Source organism: Wyeomyia smithii, chromosome 2 (genome assembly GCF_029784165.1).
Source record: "Wyeomyia smithii strain HCP4-BCI-WySm-NY-G18 chromosome 2, ASM2978416v1, whole genome shotgun sequence".
NCBI classification, from domain to species: domain Eukaryota; kingdom Metazoa; phylum Arthropoda; class Insecta; order Diptera; family Culicidae; genus Wyeomyia; species Wyeomyia smithii.
This window is the reverse complement of record NC_073695.1, coordinates 200,543,643-200,563,620: the sequence shown is the minus strand read 5'-3', so window position 1 is coordinate 200,563,620 and position 19,978 is coordinate 200,543,643. Positions and strand designations below refer to the sequence as shown.

The following is a 19,978-nucleotide window of genomic DNA, read 5'->3' as shown; positions in this document are numbered from 1 at the left end:
AACTTTTTACCGAACAGTCTGTGAAACTGCAAATTATAAATCTGGTAGTTTTTTTTTTCTCATACTTGCAACCGAGCCAAACGGGATATATTCTCCTGGTGCTGCTGATTTTTGTTGTGTGAAAACAAGCTATTTATAGTCAGACCTAAATCATGGCTACTGTTTTCTGAAGCCGCCGCCGATGATGATGGCGCTAGTGTTGAAAATATAATCTTAAGCTCAGTTCATTGTGCCGTATGTGAAAAAATAAACGAATTCGGTGATTTAATTTAAGTGTGTACTGTACGCACAATCAAATGATTTTTAGCGCTTAGAAACTAATTTCTCATTACTGCTGATTGCCATTTGCATAACGTGTGAAATGACTCTCGTTCTGTTGCTACCTCGACAGCGTTTTCTAGCATTTTCCGAACTTTGAAAGCTACTAAGTTGTCCATAACAGCTAGCAGATAGACAACAGAATTTAACAATACGCACGAGTGGTAGAAAAATCTTAACTACTTCACAATCAAATGACATCACACTATTTAACACAATTGCTTTTAATCTTTCGTTCAACAGGGACAACATAAGAACATATCGATCGTATTTCCAAACCTTTTGCAAGAATAACATTGAAATGAGACAAGTTGTTGTAATTCTACCACATATATAAGACATACGTAACACTCAGGAAGAAATCTTCCAAAAAAGTTGGTACAAAATGAACTACTCGAATGGTACCACACCCTGAATGAAATCACTGTTTGAGTTGTTTTTGAAGGCAGTGTACCTGCGTCTCGTTCCTACTCGAAAAATGCTGCATTGATTTTGTAAATAGCTTTTTGACAGTTCGTCATGGAATTTTCTTTGAGGCTCGATAAAGCCGAAAAAAAGAAAATTCATTTTGTTCATTATTTGTCGAGCAGTTGGACAGGACGAGGTACGGACTACTATGGGGCAACGTGTACCAGAAAAAAAACGCCAGTGTTACGTATGTCTTATGTATGTGATTATACGTTAATTTTGCGTCCGTGTCTTATAAACAACCTCGTCAACTATTTTACAACAATCCATTGGTAAAGCGTAATAATACCGGTATTTCCGAAAAAAAATGCATCAAATCAACGACTGTTCAGTAATATCTGTAGGTTTTACCATAATTTCGTCAATTTTTAAAGAAATTTACATTTACCAAAATCTGTATAACTTTTTACCGAACAGTCTGTGAAACTGCAAAATATAAATCTGGTAGGTTTTTTGCAACCGAGCAAAACGGGATATTTTCTCCTGGTGCTGCTGATTTTTGTTGTGTGAAAACAAGCTATTTATAGTCAGACCTAAATCATGGCTACTGTTTTCTGAAGCCGCCGCCGATGATGATGGCGCTAGTGTTGAAAATATAATGTTAAGCTCAGTTCATTGTGCCGTATGTGTCACTGCACGGATTTTTGTGTGTGCTTCTAACTATATCGAACGTAGGGTTATCCGGGACGTGTTGAAACATGTTTGAACGTGACCATTTATGTCCTGAACAAAATGCGTACAATGTTCCAAACAAGATGAACGTTCTTCGCTTTTTGCATTTTTACACACCACTCGCAGCAACAGATGATCTCGCATGGGCGGAGCTTAATCGGCTGTTTCGCAAGCCAGAGAAAAATGGCTTCAGGCAAAATGTAAGGGAATCATTCTGTGCCGAACACGCATCAGTATCGGACGTGTTTGGTGATCGCTCCGATAGAATATAAAACAAAAGACGCGTGAGCAAGTGTTGGCATTGTTAGCCTGGTCGAGTGAAGGTTCAAGGTCGCCCGCCTTTGTGCAACTGTTTCGCATCGTGGCTGTTTGCTGGTGCGTAAGCCGATTTGGCTGCTAAGTGATTTGTGCTACAGCAGTGGACGAGAATCTCAACACAAAGGAGGAAAAAGAAGAAGCCAACAGTTGACAGCGAGTTGTGTCACTGTGCTGCATGATCGCACACCCGGCTCGCTGCTGGTGGCTGTTTGGAGCTGCTGTATTGGTGCTGCTGGCGGTAACGGCTGCAGCTTCGACCGTTCGGACAACCAACCCTGCTGAAAGGAGAAGTAAAGAGGTACGTGTTCTGTCGGCGCTAGTGCGCTAGATTTAGCGCGATGGATGTAGATCCCTCGCCTCCCGTGCCACCATCCCCGAACCCCTCCGACCCTGTCCCTCCTGCCAACCCTTCCTCTGTTAATTCTCCAGTCCCCCCTCGCCCGAGGCTTTACCCGGACGGATCTCAGGGCAGTTTTACTGTTTTCTTTCGGTCAAAAGCAGGACCGAAATCGAAACCGTTAAACATCCTGCAGATTTCGAAAGACCTGACGGAGGGGTACAAGGCCGTGACCGAAATCTCCAAGGTCAGACCCAACAAGCTCCGTGTCGTGGTCAGCGACCTGGAACAGGCCAACGCTATTGCTCGCTCCGAGCTTTTCACACGCGAGTATCGCGTTTATATACCCACACGAGACGTGGAGATCGACGGTGTCATAACCGATTCGAGTCTGTCGGTCGAGTGTATCTTGGCAAGCGGTTTTGGCTGCTTCAAAAATGCTTTGTGTCACGACGTAAAAGTAAAAATCATAGATTGCAAGCAATTGCGGTCTGTGTCTCTTGTCAACGGAACAAAAGTGTACACTCCGTCAGACTCGTTTCGTGTTACGTTTGCCGGATCTGCTCTCCCTAGCCACGTCTCGATCGATCGGGTTCGTCTGCCTGTGCGATTGTATGTACCCCGTGTTATGAATTGCACCAATTGCAAGCAGCTAGGCCACACAGCCGCCTACTGCTGCAATAAGGCACGATGTAGCAAGTGTGGAGAAACTCATGCGGACGATTCTTGCAGTGTAAATGCTGAAAAATGTATTCACTGCGAGGAAAATCAGCATGAGCTCTCCACATGCCCGGTGTACATGCAGCGCAGAGATAAAATCAAGCGGTCACTTAAGGAGCGTTCAAAGCGATCTTACGCTGAGATGCTGAAGAAGACCGTGACCACTTCTACCATAACATCGAACCCCTTTGATCTGTTGTCCTCTGATGAAACCGATTCTGACGATTCACCAGCGGGAACAACTTATGCCAATCCTGGGGCGTCTAGAAAGAGGAAAAATATTTCCTCTCCTAAACTTCCCCGAAAAGGTCCTAAGATTTCCCAAAGTGAAATGAAAGTTACAAACAAACCAAACAGTGCTGCGGAAAAACCGAAGCAAACTCCTCCTGGGCTTGCAAATTTAAAGTCCCAGAAGGAGTTCCCAGCACTGCCAGGAACATCTAAAACCCCAGTTGTTCCTTTTGCACACCCAGTTGATGAAACAAACTCTGGATTTGTGAAATTCTCTGACATTGTGGACTGGATCTTTGAAAATTTCAATATACCCGATCCAATTAAAGTTTTTCTTACAGCATTCCTCCCAACAGTTAGATCATTTTTGAAGCAGTTGACTGCCCAATGGCCCCTCCTTGCAGCGATTGTATCCTTCGATGCCTAATTCATCTGCGTATACGAAGGATTCTATCTCTGTCTTACAGTGGAATTGTAGAAGTATTTTACCAAAAATGGATTCATTTAAAGTTTTAATCAATAGAAACAAATGCGATGCATTTTCCCTTTGTGAAACTTGGCTTACTTCAAATATTGATCTCAACTTCCATGATTTTAATATTATTCGCCTTGATCGAGACACCCCATATGGAGGAGTACTTCTAGGGATTAAAAAGTGCTATTCTTTCTATCGTATTAACTTCCCCTCGATTCCAGGCATCGAAGTTGTCGCATGTCAAATGACAATACAAGGTAAAGAGCTTTGTATTGCCTCAATATATATTCCTCCCAGAGCACAGGTTGGGCAACGGTTGCTTTTTGATTTAATAGAACTTCTTCCCTCGCCACGTTTGATTTTGGGAGACTTCAACTCTCATGGTGTGGCTTGGGGTTCTCCCTACAATGATAACCGCTCCTCTTTAATCTATAACCTTTGCGATGACTTCGACATGACTATTTTGAACAACGGTGAAATGACACGTATCGCGAAACCTCCAGCGCGCCCAAGCGCTTTGGATCTATCCTTATGTTCGACGTCGCTACGGTTGGATTGCACCTGGAAGGTAATCCTCGATCCCCACGGTAGCGACCATTTGCCTATTCTTATTTCAATTACTAACGGGTCAACCCGCATGCGACCAATTGACATGCCGTATGACCTCACACGGAATGTCGATTGGAAGTTATACGAGGAAATGATTTCAGAAGCGGTCGAGTCGATTCAACATCATCCACCACTTGAAGAATACAACCTCCTCGCGGGCTCAATTCTCGACGCCGCGTTGCAAGCCCAAACGAAGAAATATCCCGGCTTAACGATTAAAGAGCGGCCTCCAACTCCGTGGTGGGACAAAGAGTGCTCCGATGTCTACACGCAAAGATCCGACGCGTTTTTGGCCTTCCAGAAGGGAGGTATACCCGACGACTATATACGGTATTCGGAGCTTAATACCAAGCTTAAAAGCCTGGCTTAAGCAAAGAAACGCGGATATTGGCGTCGGTTCGTGAAAGAGACGTCGAGGGAGACATCGATGAGCACTCTTTGGAACACAGCCCGAAGAATGCGGAATCGCGTAACGGTCAACGAAAGCGAGGAGTCTTCAAGTCGGTGGATATTTGATTTTGCCAGGAAAGTATGTCCGGACTCTGTTCCTGAGCAAAACTTTGTTCGCGATACGTCTCCGGGTCACGACGCGATAGAATCACCTTTTACGATGGCAGAATTTTCAGTTGCCCTCCTGTCCTGTAACAATAACGCGCCTGGGTTAGATAGAATCAAATTCAACTTGTTGAAGAATCTACCCGGCAATGCCAAGAGGCATTCAACAAGAACTTGTTCAATAAGTTCCTGGAGCAGAACATTGTACCGCAGGATTGGAGGCAAGTGAAGGTGATCGCCATCCAAAAACCAGAGAAACCAGCTTCTGATCACAACTCTTATAGGCCGATTGCAATGCTATCCTGTATCCGGAAATTGATGGAAAAAATGATACTCCGTCGTTTAGACCATTGGGTCGAATCAAATGGCCTACTATCGGATACTCAATTTGGTTTCCGCCGTGCCAAAGGGACGAATGATTGTCTTGCGTTGCTTTCAACAGATATTCAGCTGGCGTATGCTCGCAAAGAACAAATGGCGTCTGCGTTCTTGGACATTAAGGGGGCTTTTGATTCCGTTTCTATTGACATTCTTTCGGGTAAACTTCACCGACAAGGATTTTCTCCAATTTTAAACAATTTTTTGCACAATTTGTTGTCCGAAAAGCACATGCATTTTACGCACGGCGATTCGGCAACTTTTCGCATTAGCTACATGGGTCTTCCCCAGGGCTCATGTTTAAGCCCCCTTCTCAACAACTTTTATGTAAATGACATCGACGAATGTCTGGCAAATTCATGCACGATAAGACAACTTGCAGACGACAGTGTAATCTCTGTTACAGGAGCCAAAGCTGCCGATTTGCAAGGACCATTGCAAGATACCTTGGATGATTTGTCTGCTTGGGCTTTACAGCTAGGTATCGAATTCTCTCCGGAGAAGACTGAGATAGTAGTTTTTTCGAGGAAGCATGAACCTGCTGAGCTTCAAACACAATTAATGGGTAAAACTATTTCTCAGGTTTTGGTACACAGATATCTTGGTGTCTGGTTCGACGCTAAAGGCACCTGGGGTTGTCACGTTAGGTATCTGATGAAAAAATGTCAACAAAGAGTGAATTTTCTTCCTACAATAACCGGACAATGGTGGGGAGCCCACCGGGAGACCTTATAAGGCTTTACCAAACAACGATATTGTCTGTCATTGAGTACGGGTGTTTCTGCTTTCGCTCCGCAGCAAACACACATTTGATCAAACTGGAGCGAATACAATATCGTTGTTTGCGTATCGCCTTGGGTTGCATGCAGTCGACCCATATGATGAGTTTGGAGGTCTTAGCTGGAGTACTACCATTGAAAAACCGTTTCTGGAGCCTATCTTCTCGCATTCTTATAAAATGTGAGGTCTTGAACCGTCCTGTGATTGAAAATTTTGAAAGGTTAATCGAACTTAATTCTCAAACCCGTTTTATGACATTGTATTTCAATCACATGTCCCAAAATATTAACCCTTCTTCGAATATTCCGAATCGTGTCAACTTATCAAATACTTCGGATTCTATTGTGTTTTTCGATACATCCATGATAGAAGAAACTCGTGGAATCCCGGATCATTTACGCGTGCAGCAGATCCCTAAAAAATTTTCCAATAAATATCGAAACATCAACTGCGACAATATGTTCTACACTGACGGATCACTTCTTGATGGGTCCATTGGCTTCGGTATTTTCAATAACAATTTAACCGTCTCCCATAAGCTCGATAATCCTGCTTCTGTTTACGTCGCAGAATTGGCTGCAATTAAGTACACCCTAGGGATTATCGAAAAAATGCCCACGGACCATTATTTCATCTTTACGGACAGTCTCAGTTCCATTGAGGCTCTCCGATCGATGAAAGATGTTAAGCACTCTCCGCATTTCCTGGGGAAAATACGGGAACATCTGAATGCTTTATCCGAAAAATCGTATCAGATTACCTTAGCGTGGGTCCCTTCTCACTGTTCGATACCGGGCAATGAGAAAGCGGACTCTTTGGCTAAGGTGGGCGCAACAAACGGTGGAATTTATGAAAGACCAATTGCCTTTAATGAATTTTTCTCATTTGTACGTCAGAATACGATCATCAGTTGGCAAAATGCTTGGACCAGAGGGGAACTGGGAAGGTGGTTACATTCCTTAATCCCCAAGGTGTCGACGAACCCGTGGTCCAAGGGGTTGGATGTAGGTCGGGATTTCATTCGCGTGATGTCCCGGCTTATGTCCAATCACTATAGATTTGACGCGCATCTCCGTCGTGTTGGGCTCGGAGAGAGTGGTGTCTGTGCCTGTGGTGAAGGTTATCACGACATAGAGCACGTTGTTTGGTCATGCCCTGTACACCGTGACGCCAGGTCTAAATTAATAGCTTCCCTGCAGGCCGAAGGTAGGCAGTCGGCTGTTCCTGTTCGTGATGTCTTGGCGAGCCGTGACCTATCCTACATGTCCCTTATATACGTTTTCCTGAAATCCATCCACGCCCCAGTTTAATCCTATTCCCGTCTGCCTACATCCAACCTAACGACAAGAACACGTTAAGACCCCGGATCCGGAAACAGCGATCAGACCCGCACGATACTCTCAAGGCCCGAGGGAGACAACCCAATATGCCAGTCCATAATATCTTGGCCCAGCAGCGAAAAAAATAAATATGCTGCTTACCTATGGCAATGAAAACCATCATACAGTAAACCAGTGCTTTTAATGCAAAATATTATAGCTTTAAGTTAGATTTAGTTCCAGCTCGTAGTCGGCAGCGAGGATAAAAAATTTGCTTTTAGTTATTAAGATACTTTAGAAAGTAAGCTACCAGATATAATTGGCGCCGTTGAACATTAAATTGTATTTGTGCCGTGTCAAATAAATTATAGATGAACAAAAAAAAATGTATGGGAATGACGTTCGTGACAGGGATGTGTTTATAGTATGGAAAATGTTTATGATGAATTGCTGAAACAGGATGTACGAGTGTTTGACATTTTTTACAATCAAATTAATTTGGTACGATTTTAGGTGGCACCGGCAGGTTCATTCATAACCTGCTTTTTCTGCCGTCTGTTTTTCATACAGGTGCTTCCGATATTTTCTATTTTCGTGTGCCTATATGTCGTTTTTGTGTGGTGCTGTACCCATCCGAACAAACCGAATAAAGAAACATTTTCAGGTCTCATTGCAATATGTGTGCGTGGTAGGGCGCCAATCATCGTATGAAAAAAAAAGTGACCAGAAAATTTCAAAAAAAAACCCTATACAACATGTTCACCTGCTCGAAAAAACACCCTGTGCAAAATTTCAGCTCAATCGGACTTAAAATGGGGTGGCGCAAAGCGATTGAAGTTTGGCTTTTTTGAAAACCAAAAAATCACCCAAGGAGGGGGGGGGGGTACGTGAAATTTCGGTTTTCGAAAATTTTTTTTTGATGCCAAATGACTTATAAACGCATGAAACGTCGAGAATTGGTGTCATCTGAAAAAAAAATTTTTTTTGCAAAAATTTACTTGGTCGTTTTTTTAATTGTGGACTTGGTCGTTTTTTTAATTGTGGAAGGCGGAGTTCAAAATGTTAAGAATTTATCTTTTGAAATTGATCACTAGTCTCTCGAAATAGCTTGTATAATGATATACACTATAACTAGCATCGAATACATTATGTTTCATTAGGGTGGTTCATTTATTCGACATAGGGTGGTTCATAATATTGTGTGAAAATGAGTATAAAATGAAAAGAATCACTTTTCACTGAATACCGAAAGAAAAATTCCTGAAAATATAATATTTGTTATATCATTGTCGTTAGGGTGGCAATGTTGAATTGGAAAAATTATAAGTAAAATGGCAAAATATTACAAAACAAATTTACAAAATGTTTCAAACTACTCTGTGCAAAAAAAATAATTATCTCAACCAAAATTGAGATTGTGTCTCGTGGAAAATGTTGAATGCTTTCATGTCATTTGAAAAATCACACACGGGAGGTACATGGAATTTTAATATTAGAAAAATGTTTTCGATTCCAAGTGTCTTAAACTTTTAAATGAAACGGTGGAAACTGATGGAATATGTTATATTACTTTGTTTGAAAAATCTACTCTCTAAGACACTTGCACTCGTCTTTCGAATGTTGTACCAGACATTTTATTCGTTTTATTTACCACAATAATGTCCTTTTGCCAACACTTGATTGAACACACAGTGCTCTGGCTTATATAATCGGACAAAAGACTGTATCGATGTTATTCAGTGATAATGAGAGTATAGGGATCTCAATCAGACACGCAACAAAATTGACTCGTTGTTTCTGGGTTTGCGTCGTTTTGACAGTTCGACCACACATTTTCTGTCATGTTTACATCATCAGAACGTGAACCTGCCCATTGGCTGAAATTTTCCATAGACGTTTTTATAGGCAAAAGATGCCATTTTGTGCTATTGGTTCAATCTATTGAAACACAACTCATTTTTGAAAAGCTGTTTGAAAATGCTATTTCGGATAGCTATTGATCATTACAAAAATTTGTAGAGCCTACACGGTTCGTTTGAGCGGTGTGACATCTTCGGCAAAGTTGTAGATAATAGTTTTGTTTTTCAAAAAAATATACACTCTAAAAACAAATTACTAATTTAAAAAAAATAAAAGAAAGTTATAAATTAATTATCGAAAACAGCCCATTTAAAAAAACTGATTTTTTTTATTAAAACTACGAAAGTTTAAAAAAAAAAATACCTTTAAAACAAAAAATTGAAAATAATTTTTTTTTCGAAAAATATTTTTTTTTTTCAAAAAACTATAACTTATTTTCCTTGATTTCTATATGAATGGACTGGTTTCATTGTTTTGGTAATCTTTCGTAGGTTTTATTGAAAAAATCAAGCTTTTAAAAATTGACCCCTTTTGAATAATCAAGTTTTTAAAAAATGACCCCTTTTGAATAATTAACTTTTGAACGAATAATTTTTTGAGTTATCTACAACTTTGTCGAAGACGTCACACCAATCAAACGAACCGAAGTGGTTTTTTTCTATTTTATACTCATTTTTCGCAATATCATGAACCACCCTATGCCGAATAAATGAACCACCCTAATGAAACATAATGTATTCGATGCTAGTTATAGTGTATATCATTATACAGGCTATTTCGAGAGACTAGTGATCAATTTCAAAAGATAAATTCTAAACATTTTGAACTCAGCCCTCCACAATTGAAAAAACGGCTAAGTCCCAGAGAGTAAATTTTTGTAAAAAAAAAATTCAGATGACACCAATTCTCGACGTTTCATGCGTTTTCAAGTCATTTGGCATCAAAAAAAATTTCGAAAACCGAAATTTCACGTACCCCCCTCCTTGGGTGATTTTTTGGTTTCCAAAAAAGCCAAACTTTAATCGCTTTGCGCCACCCCATTTTAAGTCCGATTGAGCTGAAATTTTGCACAGGGTGTTTTTTCGAGCAGGTGAACATTTTGTATAGGGTTTTTTTTTGAAATTCGAGATGACCATTTTGGCTGGCACCCTAGCGTGTAGCTAGTGTTTCACTCGGTTGCAACTGTTTTTCAACGGTGCAAAAATGTGTATGCTGAAGTCACGCCATTGGCATCCCTATCCAGCTTTTTACGCGCCATAATGGCGGACGCTATAATGCAAAGTTCGTAATCAATTACCCACCCTTTTGACCACTCTGCTTACGTCAGTTTGAAGTCTTTATATATTTTTTCCTAAGACAAGACGCGACTGCTGGTCACCGTTACATTCAACCAAATTGAACCGGCTGCTGATTGGCTGAATCCGATAACGCAATCGTCACGTAGAAAATACAACGAGGTTACTTTTCACTGTAAAGCAGTGATGCTGGAGAGTCATAATTTGGCTATTATAATTAAAGTATGCAAGGTACATGATATTACCGAGTAATGTATTTCACTGTTATAACTTTAAAAATGCATTGGTTAATCTTTTTTACTATTTCGGTTGAAGTCCAAGAAACTTAGGAAGAAAAAATTTGGGTACCAAGAAACTTAGGAAGAGAAAAATTGATAGTAGAAGTATGCTTTATTAAACATAAAATAATAAATAAAAATTGAGTATTATTCGCCTATATATTGCAATTTTAATTTGTTTTATTTTCATTGACCTGCAGAAGTTGTTAAAAATTATCATTCTGGCATCAAAGGTATGGAACGTTCAAAAAAATTTCGACGGGGATGACGGCCGTTACGAAATGAAAAATAAGAAGCCAGCTGTCGCGTCTTGTCCAGGGGACTATAAACGTCAACATTTTGCCTACCAATCATAAATTGATCACGGCGTTAAAATTTCATTTAAAATACTTACAAAACCTATCTTATTCATCGAAAGTGCACATTGTACTGAAAACAAACGTTGAGTTCTTGTTTTTTCCATCCTAAACGATATTTATTCGGGAGTAAATCTACCGACAATTATGGGACGTTTACTCTATTTCATTTGTTTTAGGGCAAACCAACCAAAAAGTGGGTACCAGAAACGCTGGTACCAGAATCAATGAGTGGTAGATGGAAAATGTATGGAGTTTGACAGCCACACGAACCCCTTGGTCTTGTCTTAGATTTTTTCAAAAGGAAAATATATCTGGCAACATTTGTGTTGTTACAGAAATCGCAAATCTGACGGAAGCAGAGAGGTTCGCATATTACGAACACACATTATAGCGACCGCCATTAGCAAAGCAAAGCCTTGGTGCTACATTCCGATTCGGAACTTGACCTTCTGTTTATTTATACACAGACTTCGCAGCCGACTATTTAGTGTACAGGACAATTGCGGGGCTAGCGCTACGATCCTACTGACACTAACAGTCTCTCCCGAGACGAGACTCGAACCTACGACGACTGGCTTGTTAGGCCAGCATCGTACCTCGAGACCATCTGGGAGACTGCCATTATGGTGCGTAAAAAGCTGGATACCGAGTAACATGAGGATGAATTCATGTCCTGGGCTCAAATTAAATTGTGCCCGCTGTCAGCAGTAAAATAAATATGTATGAAAAGAGGCGGTGATATACTATCTCATTTACACATATGTTGAGATGTTAGCCCTTGAAACATGGCGCTATGCCATAGGGGTGGCTGAAGTCGACAATTATGATAATCTGACAATCCCTAGACACAAGTCGGATGAACTGTGGTGAACCATTCGATATCTAGTTTTGCTTTTTCGTTTACATTTCTCTCTCTCACTTGTATCTTGTTTACATTTCACTTCGATTCGGGTTATTCGCGTTGAAAGAGATTTTGAAGGCTGTTCGCACCTACGTGAACTCTCATATGCAATTGTTAAAATGTGCGTGATGACAAAAGCAAAAATATTTCCTTCCTTCTTTTTCGCATGCAAAAACCAAACAAATATCAGCAACACCGTCAACGCGGATATGCAAGTGCGACTGAGCGCGACGTCATTTTTGAATTGCTTTGCCATACGCATACGCAGACGGAGGCGAAAATTGCAGCAACAGAAGTGCAAATATTTTGACGATGTATTCATCGTAAGTGTTTACGGGTTTACAAGCACGTATTTGCTATCGTTAGTTGTTCCAATAGTATTGCATAAAATGTATTAAAAATCAGCGAAAATAGTTGACTGATTAAAACAAGAACTCAGGTTTTGTGGCAGTACAGAAGTGAAAGCACAATCTGGTGCACTGGTTTTGCCATGATGGCAGAAACGGAAAAATAATTGCTTGGATTCGGTTTATTCGCAGCAGGTGGTCGTCTCCGTTATGTCTAGAACAGAACATTTCCAGATACCCGGCTGTGCCAAAGACGAGAATATCGTTGCATCGCTGGTCGAGGTGGAGAATCCTACTTGGCACAATTTACTGGCTCCGAGTAATGGCAACCTTGGTGAAAAAACACCACAACAGGGGGACTGCAGTGCTTCGGAAAGTTTACTTTCCACAGCATCGACGGAGATCTTTGGGGATCCCTCTGGACAGGCTGATATTCTGAATTCTTTGCGACTTGAGAGTGCAGTAAATTATGACTCAGGAAATTTTTCATTCTCGGAGAGTTCAAAAGGCAAAACAGCTATCGGTCCGAATGGACAAGATTTGCACCAGCGGTTTGTTCAGCTTAACACGGAGCTCTACCACGCTAAAACCGAGCTGTTGACTTATAAGTACAAATGGAATGAGATTCGACATGAGGTGGAACTGCAGTGGAACAAAAAGTATCAGCGAATCGAAGATGAGAAGATCGCTTTGGAGCAGCAGATTGAAGAGCTGAGGGAACAGCTACAAAAAGTAATCAATTTGAATGGGTCTTCCGAAGTTAGTTCTTATTTTTTAGAGGTTGCCAACTTCAAAACAGACTTCGATCAACTCAAGCTTCAACTGGATTGTAAAGATCAAGCAAATCATATTTTAAAAAAACAGTTAGCAGAGCAGTATTGTGACAAAGAGAGGCAGTCGATTGAGGCTAGAAAATTGGAGAAGGTGTTATTGGAGGTACGAAATGAACTAGCTTCAGCAAGAAAGGCCGAAGAGTGGTTTCGAAATGAGTTACACGCGTGCCAAAACTCCAACGCCAAACTTAGAGAAAATATTTTATTATTGGAGAACAAGGCTATGCAGTATAAAAATCGAAACTATCAGCTTAAATTTGATCTACAACAAGCAGCACTTGTTAAAGAAGATGTACAGCGCAGTGCTTTGAACGAGAAAAAAGAATTGTTGAGTAAACTGAAATACTTCGAGTCTTGTAACAAATTAGAAAATCGTCCTTTCGTAGTATTTTGTGATTATGACGTAAAGCTGAAGGAAGCCAATGATAAAATAATAGCCTTAACGGAAGCCAGTAAAAATTACGACCATGAGAAAGAGCAACTTGTTTTCAGTATCAAGGTGCTTAACAACACGCTCTCCAATCAGGACATATTAGCCCAAACGTACAAAACCAAGGAAGCACAAGCCACGTCGACTATCGCTGCTCTGCAAGGAAAAATATCCCGTTTAAATGCAGAAAACAAGCAACTGCAGTATAAGAACGATAAACTTCAAGCTGCGATAGCGAGGCATGGTTATACGAACAGAGATCTAGATGTCAGCATAGGTCATTTACGAGCACAACTGAAAGTTTTGTCGATAAACTTCGAGAGCACACGACAAGCGCTCAGTGTAAAGGAATGCGAAGTGAAAAACTCACAGCAGGAAAAACACGCACTCCAGGAACGTTATCAGCACCAGTTGGAAGCGTGTCGAACGGATTTGGAGGCCCGACTAAAAATGAGTCAATCGCAGGCAGCAAAGCGATACGAGTTGCTTCTGGACAATTTTCGAAAGATTCAATCTAAAAATTTAGATTTGGAGATTAAACTAGGTCACTATACGGATCACAGCGAAAAGTTTCAAAAAAGTGAAAAATTGGTGAAGCAACTCAAACAGGATATTGAGGAGCTGCAGGATAAGGTTGTGCAAGATGCTCAAGCAGTTGTTGCAAAGATGACTCCGAAGGAGGGTAGAACGGTAAAAAAGAGCATTTGTGCCAAGCATGGTTTTCCCATTCCCGAAGATGATTCTAAAAATCTGAAAATCCTCCTTAAGGTGATTGAAAGCGAACATAGGCACAAACTGAAGCGATATGAGCTAAATAATAGAACTCTGTTGAAAAAGGTGAAGGAGCATAATCATGCCAGAAAACTAGCTGAGCAAAAAGTGGAATCATTACAACGTGATGTTGCCAGTATCCATTCTCTGCAGTGCGATTTTGCTCGATTACGAGAGAAAAACCTGCTCCTAGAAGCAGATCTAGAATCATCCCGACAGGAGTGTTCTGTTTTGCAAAACGACAAGTGTGGCTTATTGGACACTTTGGAAAACAACTGTCTACTGAAAGCGGATGAAGACATCTGGAGTTCTATTCGGCGCATTTCTGCTGAGTTGCGAGATTGGCAGCATGTTCGGAAAGAAAACCAACGTTTAAAAGAATTGCTACGTGTTAGCGAATCAAAAATTAATCAACTAGAGGAAGAACTAAAAGTATCACTATCCTCACTGGAAGAAAAGAGTACAGTTATTGAGAAATTAAAACTTGCCACTGAGCTGCAACTTGCGGAGAGTGGCGAGATTCGTTCCGCTTTGACTGTAAAATCTATTCAGCTAGAAGATACTCATCGAGTGATTGATGATTTGAGCAGTGAACGAAATTCATTGCAAGATACCCTAGGTGGCAAACAGTTGAACGAAGAAAAGCTGCTGGAAGAAATTAATTCACTTCACAAGCAATTGAAGTTGCGAGATGTTCAATTGGAAACGGCATGCAAAAGAATTAACCTGTACGAGGAGTCTGAGAAGACATTGATACAGTCCATGCATAAATTCTTTAAAAATCTCCAAATCCTTCGAGAGGAGATAGTGGCTGAGAAGCAAGAAAAGCAAGAGCTGCAAGTAACAGTGAGGCTGTTGAAAGAAAGCCTAAATCAATTTGGTTTACGTGAAGTGAAGGTAAGTTATTTCAATAAATCATTACACAACTACTTCATCGTATGTTGTTTTTTTAGAACTGCCAAACCAACAGTCAACCGGATAGCACCAACACATCGATTCCGAGCTTGGATTCCAGCCAAGGTAACCAGCAGCAGTCGGAGCGGCCAGATCTACTACAGTTGAACTCGTCAGCCCTTGTTGATGTCGGTTTCAATGAAGAAACCTTACAAACTCTGCTAGCCGAATGTTACCACCGTGATCACAGTCTCCGTCCACTGCAAGAAAGTATCGCTTCATTACGGACGGAGATGAACAATTTGAATGCGATCGTATGGCAAAGTGGCAATCTACGGTACCCGGCGATTTCTCTCATGGAGGAACTGCAGGATGCGACCAATGGCGCTTACAATTGTAGATGAGTATGACCTAGACAATAGTACAACTTTTTGCGCTTACACCATTCATTTGCATACTTTCAACTAGAGTGAAAGTTATGAATAATTGAAGTGAGCCCAGCGATAACAAGGCAACTGACAGCGCGAGAGGCGCAGCTGCAAGTTTTTCCTCTAATGCTTGTGCCACACTTAAAGTACTTTAATGTAAACATCTTTTTAGTTAGGTTTTCCTTGGTCTTACTAGGTCTTACTTGTGAAATCTCTTTTTTTATTGTTTTTGTCATTGTCTGATATATGTCGTTTTCGTTTTTGCGGTGTAGCTACCCCGCGGACTACACTTTGTCCTATCACTGTTTTTTTTACATTTTCCGGACTATCCCGGACTACCCTTTTTCTGTCCCGGACAGTCCGCGCAAGAAACAGAGTGCAGTTTTGAAGACACCAACACATTCACACGTATGTGTCAAAATAAAAAAAAAATGTGTCAAAATCGGTTTGCTTTGATTATCGTTCTTCGCGTGTCAAACATCAGGTTGAATTTTATTTATTTTATTTTGTTATTTGGTAATTTTTCATTAAATTGGCAAATTTTACGTACAGTAGCACAAATGCGATAAAAGACAATGGCGGTAATGACCGAAACAAAAGTGACAGTTACCTCTGGTATTACAACTGCTCGGAAAGTGTTTTTTTTTTCAGCTGCAAAGCGAAGTCCGGGACGGGATAGTCCTGCCGTAAAAACGAATTCGACAATAGTTTCATGCAGATTCTTATGTTTAACATTGTAATTGTCAATTTGACATTGACGTATTTTCTTTTGAAAATAATCGAAATTTGCGATTAGGTTCACAATTCACAAACATAATTTTTCATCAGTATGTTTGCTGTTTAGGGCTAAAATAAATCAAAATTTGTTTAAACTGCATTAATAATCTCACAATATTCCGAAAATTTTGAAAGTGGAGTGAGTTATAGGTTTGTTCCATCATCACCTTATATTCTTAGGATTTATAATAGGAATGCAGTAGCAACTATTTCTGTTTGAAATTGGCTACCCAAATTTTATTAACAGAATATTGAACCTCTCTTTACCATGGTTATTCTAGAGCACCGTTGGTTTGGATGCAAAATGCCTTTAAAAATATTTGCATATCCTACTCAAAACGCATAAATATGTTCTTCAATCAGTATGTCGTTCAAGAATATATTTATGTATTTTGAGTAGGATAGGCAAATATTTCGAAAGACTTTTAGCATCCTCACCTGTGGTGCCCTAGAAATGCATAAATATGTTCTTCAATCAGTATGTCGTTCAAGAATATATTTATGTATTTTGAGTAGGATAGGCAAATATTTCGAAAGACTTTTAGCATCCAAACCGTGGTAAAGAGAAGGTTAAATTACTCAAGTTTCCGCTTAATTTATAGTCTGGTTTCGCGAAATTTTAGCTCTAGTCCTTTCGTTCGTAAATATCTTTGAATTAATTGAGAAGATCTCTGATAGTAATAACACACTACAAATAAGTACGTGGAAAATAGATATTTTTGAATAACAATTTTAAGACACTAATTGGTTTTTGTTTTGAGATAGCATGTTAACTTTTCATAAAACTTCGGTAATGATCTTATATAAGTTTCTTTTTTAAATACTGACGATCATGTTTTCAAAATTTTTAATTACCCCAATGAGCCTTTTAAATTGTCTTTTGAAGTGATAGTTGTTCAATTTAGTGTGTGCACTGTGTTCAAGCTTAACCTACATCCGATTTATCAACACTTGCATTGAAAACTGCAGCTGTGTGCCTCGTTATAATAAAATATACCGTTTAGATTTTAGTAAGAAATGCTCAATAAGACAGTAACATGTTGGTTTACAAAGTGTAATTACAATTTAAATAGAATGGTATAATCCTGTTCAATAGAAATGCACACGGTTAGCGTACACCCAAAAACAAGTAAACGCATTCGTTCATTAACATATTTGTCACCGATTAAAGTTGATATTATAGCACATCAAAATGTATAAGGAAGAAATTCAACATCAGAAAAAGGGAAAGGACTACAATTCATTAAATAGAACACCGACCTCAAATGTTTCAATATTAATTATGATTAAACTAATTATGTTTTTATATAGCTAATGAGCTGATCGAGAACACTTTATATATAACAATAATTCTAAATGATTTTTCGATCGATTAACTACACTGCCAAGTTACCCCGGCACAATTCAAAAGTCATCCTTTCGCCGGCTTTCGTGCTAGGCATTTTTCTTGCATATGCAACAGTTCCTTAATTTCGTTTACTTTACAGTATACTTATCGAATACGAAGTATTTTTCAACCAGCCAATCTACATCGAATTTATTGTTATTTGTCTATTTATTTAGCTTGAGTTAAATAGCTTCTATTGTCTGTGATCACTAGGTTTCTAGGAGATCTATTTAATGTATCTCGAGATTGGGTATAGCAGAATTCCAAATATGTATACAGGTTTACATGCATTAACTAGAACGCTAGTAGTATGTCTAGAAAGCAGCCGATTTTGTGTTATGTAATTTTCATTTCAGTCTATCAATTCTAACTGCTTCTAGAGATTTAGGCATATTTATATTAATTTGAAGACAGAACGGTGAATTACTTTAAGAACATAAAAAATCAATGGTTGTTCGACTAAGAAAAAGAGTGTAACCTATTTATTCATATTTATTCGCATGGACTTTGTTTTAAATATTACATTGTACGAGAAATCTGTATAATCTGGAAACGTTTCAAATAAAAAAAATCGAATTCTAATCTTGAAGTATTCCCAAAAGAATGAGTGACTCCCTCAGAAGATTCTTGGACCAAATTTAGAAGAATTTTATAACAGATACTGTAAGTCGTTGTGAAGGTTTTACTGGTATACAAAAATTTTCTTTTGGGTATGGCGATATAATTGTGTTACTATTTCACTTTACTTTGTACTCCTTTTGTGGCTGACAGTTGTATTGGTCGAGACACACCTTACTACTAATGTCGTTTTCGTTTTTGCGGTGTAGCTACCCCGTTTTTGCGGTGTAGCTACTACACTTTGTCCTATCACTGTTTTTTTTTACATTTTCCGGACTATCCTTTTTCTGTCCCGGACAGTCCGCGCAAGAAACAGAGTGCAGTTTTGAAGACACCAACACATTCACACGTATGTGTCAAAATCGGTTTGCTTTGATTATCGTTCTTCGCGTGTCAAACATCAGGTTGAATTTTATTTATTTTATTTTGTTATTTTGTCATTTTTCAGTAAATTGGCAAATTTTTCGTACAGTAGCACAAATGCGATAAAAGACATGGCGATAAAAGACATGGCGATAATGACCAAAACAAAAGTGACAGTTACCTCTGGTATTACGCAAACCATTGCAACTGCTCGGAAAGTGTTTTTTCAGCTGCAAAGCGTAGTCCGGGACGGGATAGTCCTGCCGTAAAAACGAATTCGACATAATAAATATTATCTTCGCAGGTCGCAGGTATCGTTCTATATCGCCCTTCCCAGAAACCGCACTGGTACTCTTTAATAAAGACTTTTCTTTCTGTAACGGCCTCAGTCTATGAAAAAGGATGCAGAAGAGAATATTGTAAGCTGAATAAAGGATTGTTATGACTCGATAATAAAGTTCTACCCAGTTAGAATTCGGAATCACTTATTGTGTTGCAGCACGGAAAGCGACCGCTGCAAGAATTCCTTTGCAGCGGTTTGTTTACCTAGGCGCCCATTTTCTGTGTTATAAATTTCCCGGTGTTTTGTACAGTGAGTCAAAAGTTATTCCAGATGGAAGCCGATAGGAAAGAAACATTTCTGCACATCCTGCACGTCCAAAGTTGCCGCATCGCAAAAACGTTTAAAATCGCCAAATCAACCGTGTATGATGTGATCAAACGTTTCAGGGAGCGAAAGAGCGTGAAATCGAGTGCCTCAAGGTAAGCGTCGTAGTGCACCATATGACCGCAAGCTGAACCAGAAGGTGTTGAGAACCGTCAGAGGAAACCCTGGACTATTAGATAACGAAATCGCACAAAAGTACGCCGCTTCATGCAATACCGTTTGAAGAATTCGTTTGCGAGCAGGATATCGTTCTTATCGAGCCAGCAAGCTACCAAACAGAACATTGAAGCAAAGTTCCGTCACTAAAACTCGAGCTTGGAAATTGTACCAGCAGGTTTCGACGAAGTACAAAGGATGTCTGCTCGGCGACGATGAAAGCTACGTCAAAATGGATTTCGGACAGCTTCCCGGCCAAAAATTCAACATGGCGACGGCACGAGGAGATGTCCCTGCGAAGTTTAAGTTTGCTTTTATGGACAAATTTGCAAAAAAAAAAACTAATGATTTGCAAAGCGATAAGCAGCTGCGGAGCAAAGACCAAAGTGTTTGTACACTGTTCAAGAAAGAATGCCACAAAAATCGCATACTAC

The 19,978-nt window shown here is 39.7% G+C and overlaps 1 protein-coding gene across 1 annotated transcript; it reads left to right on the top strand.

Annotated features, from left to right (window-relative positions):
• Nucleotides 1-12,107: 12,107 nt before the first annotated feature.
• On the top strand, nt 12,108-18,322 carry LOC129723551 (protein Daple-like). Its single transcript, XM_055677841.1, has 2 exons — nt 12,108-15,151; nt 15,208-18,322. Exons 1-2 carry the CDS (start codon nt 12,431-12,433, stop codon nt 15,550-15,552), a joined length of 3,066 nt encoding a protein of 1,021 aa, XP_055533816.1. The 5' UTR covers nt 12,108-12,430; the 3' UTR covers nt 15,553-18,322.
• Nucleotides 18,323-19,978: the final 1,656 nt, after the last annotated feature.

What these genes read in the sequence shown, in the direction of transcription:
- LOC129723551 (XM_055677841.1), top strand. Translation starts at nt 12,431, where the DNA reads ATGTCTAGAACAGAACATTTCCAGATACCCGGCTGTGCCAAAGACGAG. An exon ending in TTGGTTTACGTGAAGTGAAG is followed by an intron (nt 15,152 to 15,207) that starts GTAAGTTATTTC and finishes TTGTTTTTTTAG; the next exon opens with AACTGCCAAACCAACAGTCA.